The sequence below is a fragment of the Bradysia coprophila genome, unplaced genomic scaffold, assembly GCF_014529535.1.
Source record: "Bradysia coprophila strain Holo2 unplaced genomic scaffold, BU_Bcop_v1 contig_373, whole genome shotgun sequence".
Lineage (NCBI taxonomy): Eukaryota > Metazoa > Arthropoda > Insecta > Diptera > Sciaridae > Bradysia > Bradysia coprophila.
The window spans coordinates 2,273,073-2,281,507 of NW_023503632.1; the positions used below are offsets into that span (position 1 = coordinate 2,273,073).

General features: G+C 39.9%; 1 protein-coding gene across 1 annotated transcript; it reads right to left on the bottom strand.

Annotated features, from left to right (window-relative positions):
* Window positions 1-1,862: 1,862 nt before the first annotated feature.
* LOC119081951 (CD109 antigen-like) lies at window positions 1,863-8,011 on the bottom strand. The gene is made up of 4 exons (XM_037191244.1): window positions 7,805-8,011; window positions 5,012-6,277; window positions 2,123-4,950; window positions 1,863-2,050 (listed from the first exon to the last, which is right to left on the bottom strand). Exons 1-4 carry the CDS (start codon window positions 7,879-7,881, stop codon window positions 1,962-1,964), a joined length of 4,260 nt encoding a protein of 1,419 aa, XP_037047139.1. The 5' UTR covers window positions 7,882-8,011; the 3' UTR covers window positions 1,863-1,961.
* Between the last annotated feature and the right edge of the window lie 424 nt (window positions 8,012-8,435).

Genomic DNA, 8,435 nt, shown 5'->3' on the forward strand with positions numbered 1-8,435 from the left:
TAGAGTACTTGTTTGAAGCAAAGTATATAAACACTGAAGGTAACGCAAATCCGCAAGAACACACGGAACCCTACTTTCGGGTGAATATAGTTTTTATAATGTTGGACACAAGTCAAATTTACTTTGTTAGGTTGCAACACATGCCAAAACTCAATACTATACAACACACTTCCATCAACATTATCGCACCAAACATCACTGATGCAACATAACAAATCCGTAACATAACCCGGAACTTGGGGTCCGCATTTCTTGCTATTCCCTGAGGATTTGCGTTACCTTCAGTATATGTATATTTACCTAGGTTTGAAGTGCGTTGACTCATTCCACTTTACCGTAGTATAAAAATAGTATGTTGTGTTACAAGTATTGTAATGTTGATTTTTTCAGCACTAGATCCAAGTTTTCCAAGGAAAATTGGGTCGTGTGCTGAAAAAATCTCATTACAATACGTGTAACACATCATGCTTTGTGCCAACCGAGAATTGAAATAGACAAATGCCCAAAAAATCATAATTTTCATGGTAAACAATCACTCTTCAAATTTGATCGATCACATTGCTTTGCATTTTCTAAAACGAATGCTGTAATAACTCATACAAATTCCATAACAACACTGCTTTGAGTGTTGAAATATCCCATCAAACGGGTGCTGAAATAAGTCACTTTTTTTTTTTTTTAAGATTTAATCAGTTAGGGTGATCATTTCTGATCAATGCACACAGATCATGGGATCATGGGAATAAGTCACTTTACAACAAATGAGTGCTGAAAAGAGTCGTATTTCAATTCTCGGTGGCACAAAAGTTATTTACGCAACGAGTAGGGAAAAGTGGTTGTCTTGTCACTAGATGCGACAGTGTCACATGTTGCTTACAATGTTATAAATTCTATCTATGGCGAAAAGTAATACTTTCGTTGGATTTATTGATTAAAACGTTGTATGCAACTCGGTGACAAATGCTTCTTTAGCCACGCGTTGTGTATTGTCACACTCGACCCACAACCTCAATTTAAAATCTACTTATCTAGGGCATAAACAATCATTTGTCACTCGGTTGCATAAATAACTATTTATTTTCAAAGTTTCTATAAATTAGACGCGGCACTGAAAGTATAGCACTGATTTTGTGCTTTGCGTATTTAAACTTTTATAAAGATGGGAAACGTATGATAATGGTCTAATAGATATTATGATGTCTTATAGTCGCACCAAACCATATTATCGGTAAAGGTGGAAAAAAGTTTTTTTTTCTGTAAACTTCGCCAACACTAAACATTAGGGATGGCTGAAACGAGGAAGTTGATAAGAAACATAACTTATTAACTTTTTCACCTCAACTTTTTAATTTATTTTGCAAATTTAATTTAAAAACTTTTTTTTTCCTATTATCGGTGCAGAGAGATAGAGAACATTCACGGCATAAATATTGCTGCGTTGGAAAAAAAATATGGAAAAAATTCGACTTCTATTGTTAGGTGATTGTGAATAAGTGAGTCAGCAGCTGCAATTTCCTCCATAAAAAATATTTTTTGATCAAATCTTTCCAGTACACGAAATTTCTCGAGACTAAATATTTAATTTTTAAGAAAATCGGGTCTTTACAACAGTAGATATTGGCGAGAAAGCAAACAAGACTGCATATTCTCGCACTTTTCCTGTTTTCCGCACCTCCCACATGAAAAGTGCATGTTTTCGGTTTTCGATCACCTCGCACAATAATAGAGGAATTTGTTAATAGTGGTTTTTGCTTCTAGCGACGAATACCTACATTATAAAAAGGTTCATCAGTAAACGGAAAATTTCTTCAGTGCGGTTGGTCTTTCTTTTGTATAGATTCTAGATTGCGAATGAAACAACGTTTGCTCATTCGAAAGGAATATCACAATTTGTATTCATGTATCGCAGCACACAGGCCGATATGACAATTTATCGATGAAATAATTAATTAAATAAAGCTTCAGACGTTGCACCTGGCAGGACAGTCGGTTTCGCAAATATCACAAAGTGATTTCTCGTCAGTGTTGTAGAAAACTCGTGACTTGCGTGCTGTAATTGAAAACCAATTTAAAATATGAAAACCGTGGCAACAGATGGACAACGGGGGAAAATTCAACTTACTCGTATCATAATAGTCGTAGACAACAATTGCGGCTGGTTTCTGATGGGCAACTTTATGCGTTCGTATGGCCTTCACTTGCGGACAAATTTTAACGGTCGTCAAACGTTCAAAATACAAAACGATTTGAGTGTCGTCATTTCTCGTTTCAACTTTTTTCACCGATTGCGTCCACTGCAAGGCTTGACGTTGATCCGCGTCGAATTGATAACCACTCGGCAAGTCGATTTCCATTACGGCCATATTCGATTCGGTTGATTCGTCATTCGCAGCACCATCAGCCCTTTTGGGTATGAAGGCAACACACACATCGAATTCTAAGAAACTAGGATACTCGGTTGGTTTTACGGTCGTTTCGATTGTGAATCGTGGTGCCGCAGCTGTTTCGTTGATATAGTATTTGTACGATAGGGATGCCAATGTGAAACCGGTACCACGTGCCTTGACATTGATCTTACGTGCTTGGCTTGGCATTTGAATTTGTTGTAGAATTTGTGCGTTTCCAGAATTTACTTCGAACGACTGGTTACTGTTACCATCTGACGATATATCTATTCCGATAGCATTGCCGGCTGCCGAACCAGTTACTTTTGTAGCGATAGTGGTGATTGCTTGTAGACCAACAATCGTATCTTGTGTAGACACAAAGCCGCCACGTTCATTTCGTTGGGACAGGAGCCATTTCAATATTGGAACCACGTCATCTGTACGATCAGCATGGAAATTTGCCAGCATTGCGTAGCCTGTGATTTCTGTGTCGATCGAACTTGGATAGTAATCTGCAGACGGTTTTCTTGTACTCCAATGTCTGCGCTCTGATTCGGTAATTACTTTCGCATTCAAGTCTCGCAAAATTTTATCTTTATTCGAGTCCTTGGCCAATTGCAACGCATAGGCAACCAAACTGAGTGAATAAACGTCGTCCAAAATATCCAAATGCTGGACGATAAAGCCCGTGGCCCGTTTGATATTGTCTTCGTACGATGGGAAAGCTTCACGATTTTCGAGGAACGCAATTAATGTGTAAGCAGTCAACGCTACATTGCCATCAGCTCCACCTTGCATCCGTCGGTGAATTACGTCTCCATATTCTGTGAAGCTGCCATTTGCCGACTGGGTCTTGTTCAAAAAGTTTAGTGTCTCGTTGATGATGCGGGGCTCGATGTTAATATGCTTGGAAGCTTGCTGGAACGAGCGAGCTACAAATGCTGTCAACCATGTGCTACCACGACGATCTTGCTGCCCGAACGCACTGAACGAACCATTTGAATGACGGAAAGACAGTTGACGTTGATAGCCAATTTCCAGATTTCTGCGCGTTTTTTCCTCTAAGTCTTCGCTCAATTGACCGATTGCAGTCAGATAATTCCGCACGATAATGTTCGGCACAAATTTCGCCATATTCTGTTCACCGCATCCACTCGGCATGTAAATCAAACGGTTCAAATTCTTAACGGTCGATCCGAGAATGTCGCCGACGAGCGAAATTTGAATGAATGCCGAATCGGGCACGGTATGCTCGGGTAAATCAATTGTGAAATCGTGGTCGACGGTGCTGCCATCAGCATTCGGTAGATTCAACATAAGCGCTTTGTTAACGTATTGCGGAACGCCTTCTGGTGTTACAAGTAAAATTTTCTGAATCCCATCACCTGCCAGTGCACTTTCCACAATTACCTTGATGGTCAGTTGTCCCACTTTGAGCGGACGAATTGAGAAGAACAGACCGTTTGCATCGTTCGATTTGATCAACAATTTACGCTGTCGCCGTTGATCGGCATTCACAATTTCGTTGGCTTCATCGTTCAAGTCGACGAATTCAAATTCGCCGTCATCGTTGAAAAAGGTGACGTCAGCGTTAACCGTTGTGTCCAAATAGTTGAAAATTGTCACCGGAATCGACAGAATTTCGCCTCTTTTTACCGAAAACGGTAAACTGACCGACACAAAGAACAACTTGAACGTTGTCACTTTCGTTGGTTCTTTGGTTAAGCCGAGACCGTTGACGGTGCTGACGGAAAAGGCCGATATCACCCATGAAGTAATTGTATCTGGGACACGTTTTTTAAAGTGCTGTTCTCCGCTATCTACCTGAAGGCCATCCCAAATCCATGTTTCTGGGAAATCCTTGCGAACTGTTACCGACGATTGTCCACTTGCTATTGGACTTGCTTGTGCCAGAAATTGAGGAGCAGGTTCATCATGAAGGACGACACTAATTCTTTTAGTATGATAGCCAGCCGTTGTTGTGTAATATTCAACTTCCTCAATGGGTTTCGGTATAAAGTCGTTGACATTACTGAGAACGAACATTCCAGCATTTTCGATGGTTGAAATTGTCTGCGACCAATAATAACGCCGATGATAATTGTGTCGTCGATTCGATACCACGTTGTTGTATTGATCTAGATCATCGGTGACATCGTCAACGGATAGATCATTTCCCGATCTCAGTAACAAAACACTTTGATCGACAGCCAACAGGCCCACATAGGAATTCGGTGCGGTGGTAATTTTGAGATCATATTCAGTGCCCGGTTCCGTCTCGTTCACGGCCGACTCTAACGTTATTTGATTCTGAAGTTTTTTCTGGAGATAAATTCGTCGGGAGGCCGTATCAACGTTGCCATCATCACGGATCGTGTAGGCAACCACCTGTACATTCGGCACCATATCGAATGTTGCAGTAAAATGGAATCCGTTCGCTCCAGCCTGCACAGTTTGTGAATTCGAGATGATGATGTTTCCCCGAGCGATAACTTGATACGTAAAATGTTTGAGGGGAGTGCGCGAAACCAGATCAATTTTAACGGTATCACCAACGGATATACTGGAAGCAGAAAACAATTAGTCAGAAGTCCATATGGCAACCTAGCATAAAATAGACTTACTTTGTGTCGTTCGTCCTTATGTCAAATTCTGGAATCGAATCTGCCCCTCTCGCGTGATAAATGGATGACGAAAAGTGTCCCAATCCTTCGGCATGTTCCTTGTATTTCGCCATCAAATAAACGGTCACCTTTCCCTCGGGGAAAGTAAGCTTCACATTTGCCACACCTTCACCATTCGTCTGTACCGTTTTCGATCCGATGCCATCTTTTGCACTCAGATCGGTAGTCCACCAGATCTCGACCGATTCGTTTCGGATCGGCGTTCCGTCGTACAATTGAAATTGAACATCGAATTCGAATGGTCGTCCATCCAGATAGTCGTAGTGATAGGATTGCTTGGTGATGCTGTATTTGAATCGATGCACTTGAATTCCCATCGATGTGGACTGCTTGCGTCCGGTAAATTCTTCCTCCAGTGTACAACTGATTTGAATGTAATTTGAATTGGCATAGTCCACTTGCAGCTCATCGACGAAGTTAATTTCCAGTGATCCTTTCGTCGTGACTTTGACCAATTTATTTGATTCTTTTCCGTTCCAACTGCCCGTACAATTAGCTGTTCCATGAACAGGTTTACCGAATGTGTATTTACCTCGCACATTTGCACGTATCACCTGGTCTGCATACAGAACATGTTCCGGCGATTCGATGAATGCTTCAAATGTCGGCAAAACATATTCGCCGACCTCGAACGATTTCGATTTTTCTTCACTGTCAGCGGTAAATGTTAACTTCCAATTCCCCATAACTGGCGAATCGGATAATTGGAATTCGTTCGTGTACACACCGTTGGCTGTCGATTGATTTGCGAACAATTTTATTCGGTTACCGTCGCCATCATAGACATTTACTTGAAGTGCACCGACCAAGTTGTGAGCTTTCGTGTCCTTGTCGACGACCAAGACCCGGAACCGAACCAAATCGCCGGGTTTGTACAGCGCTTTGTCGGTTTGTATCAAAAATGAAAAGTATTTCGCCGACAGCGTAAGGTCCGTTTCATTGTGGAAATCAATTTTATCGATACCGTCGGCAATCAATCGATAAAATGAATTCGGTTTCGATTCCAGCGAACTTGTGTCGAATTCAATCAATTCCGTGGTCCACGGTTGCACGGTGACTTGTTTCACGATTTCCTTTTCCGTTTCATTGAATTCGTGAATTAGTTTTAGTCGAACGATGGCAGGCTCGGTCGTATTATGGAGAGTGACGCTGACATGATATGGTCGATGAAGGCTGATTTGCTGCGAACCAATGATTGTGTACAGTCTAATGAAAAGCAAACAAAAAAGAAAAATTTTTAAAAACGAAATAAGAACACTCGCTGCACGTATGGCCACAGTAAGAGTTAGTGTATCACGAGGAGCATAGCAAAATTCTTTGTCAACGCAAAGAAAATCCTTTGAAAATCTTCCAAAATTTTACTAAAAAAAATCAAACTCGTACAAAATCCATAGAAAATACTCAAGACAATTCTTTAAAAGGCTCAATAAAACAAAATAAAACAAGAAACTCCTTGAGAATTGAAAAAAAACCCTTTGAAAATCCATCCAGAATCAGTAAAAAATCATCTGAAAATCATCCTTGGAAAACGATAGGAAAATCCTCGAAATCCCCAGAGAATTGTCTTTTTGAAAATCCTTTGTCAACGAAATTTACAAATATGTGCCCCTCGGTGTACCACTCTTGTGAACTTCATAAAAATAGATGAGGCGAAGCGGAGGTTGACAACACATTCAATTGCGCAAAATTCCAATTTAGGCACAAGTTAGGAACCTTGTTTTTTTGCACCCTTGCAGGTTTACACTTTCATCGAACATCGAATGAATGACGAACTCATAGAGAAAATTTTGTGATTGAAATGTGTGTGGCCACTGTCCCTCAGTTCAATTTACCAATTTTTTTTAGTACACCTATTCGATCTCTCAAAACGACTAGCATAGCACTGTTCCTAGCACTGAAAACATTTGGAAGCTGATGGTATCAGAAAAGGCTTTGGTTAGACAGGTGTCATCACTTTACTCTGCCGTGGAGTCATACTTTTTTGGTGTGAGTTTGTGACGTCTGACATACGAGTGTTGATGTTTAGAGCAATGCTATGTAATAAGAAATTTTCGCTGGAATCAGTAGACAATTCTCACCAAAGCACATTAACAGTGAAACCATTAGCGGATCAGAGAAAATAAGGATCGAGACTTTTCAGGTGAATTCATTTTTGTGATTTTGCTATCGTCATATTTTCTTGTGGTTATTGCTGCACTTGCTAAGTTTGAATGGACTAACTGCAACTTGCCGCAAACGAACTCAATATGTCGTGAAACATAACAAAATTAAGTCCACCTGAAAGTAGGGATCCGTGCGTAACTGCGGATTTGCATTACTTTCAGTGTCTATGTATATACAACAACTTCCGTCGACTTTATAAATAGAGAAAAGATGTATAGTAGCATCGGACGGACGCATAAAAAGTTGAAATTGAAAGAATGTAGACATAACAAGAGCCACATAACAAAGACTCTTTGTACTAAGCTTGGCTACCTTTTAGTAGTTCCAACTGTTCCAACTGCAACATGAAGAAGTTCTGTATAGAAATCTAACGTTAAACGATGTTGCGTGATTGTACTCTTAACAGGAAAACAAAACCTGTCTGCTTTCGAGATCTAACGAAAAGTCTTTCACCCAGTCAACACCGTAAACAGAAAGACAATTTTATGAAGAGATAAAAAAGATTTAAAAAAAATTAATTTCATTTATCAAACCGGTTCAAATGCCAAACTGTTATCGTCAAAAACTTACCCGGTATGATTATTTTCAGATGCTTGAACAGCAATCAACAGAAATACCACGGCAAAGGCCGTTAAATTCAATGTCATCGTGTTTCTGTTACTGACCGTTTGTTGGATAAACAAATTAAATCAAAAACTTAAAAAAAAAAACTGGAAAACTGAACAAAAACGGTGCGATCTCTTCGCTTAACCGGACACGACTGAACAGCTCACAACATAACATAATAAATGAGAGATGTTTAGTTATTCTAATGAAGACTACAAATAATGGATTTCGTTCCACGACCGGCTATACAAAAACTTGCTATGCAATAATTACGTGTACGTGTAGTGCGGTGTGTTGCGGTTTTAAGAACTAGTTTTCAGATATGCTATTTAACACTGCGAAACATCAATGATTGATCGGACTTCGTATTTATTTAAAAATATTTTTTGCTGAACAAAAAGTCATTCGCATGACATTCAGACGAATTATATAATTCGTCTAGGGCATGACATCGATCAACGCACTTCAAGCAAAAGTGATCATAGTCGACAGCTGCCAAATAGAGTACTATTTTGTATGAAATTGTTTTTTGCAGTTATATGACACACTGTCAAGTTTCACTACCCTATTTAGAGTAACGCTCATGCTTGAAGTG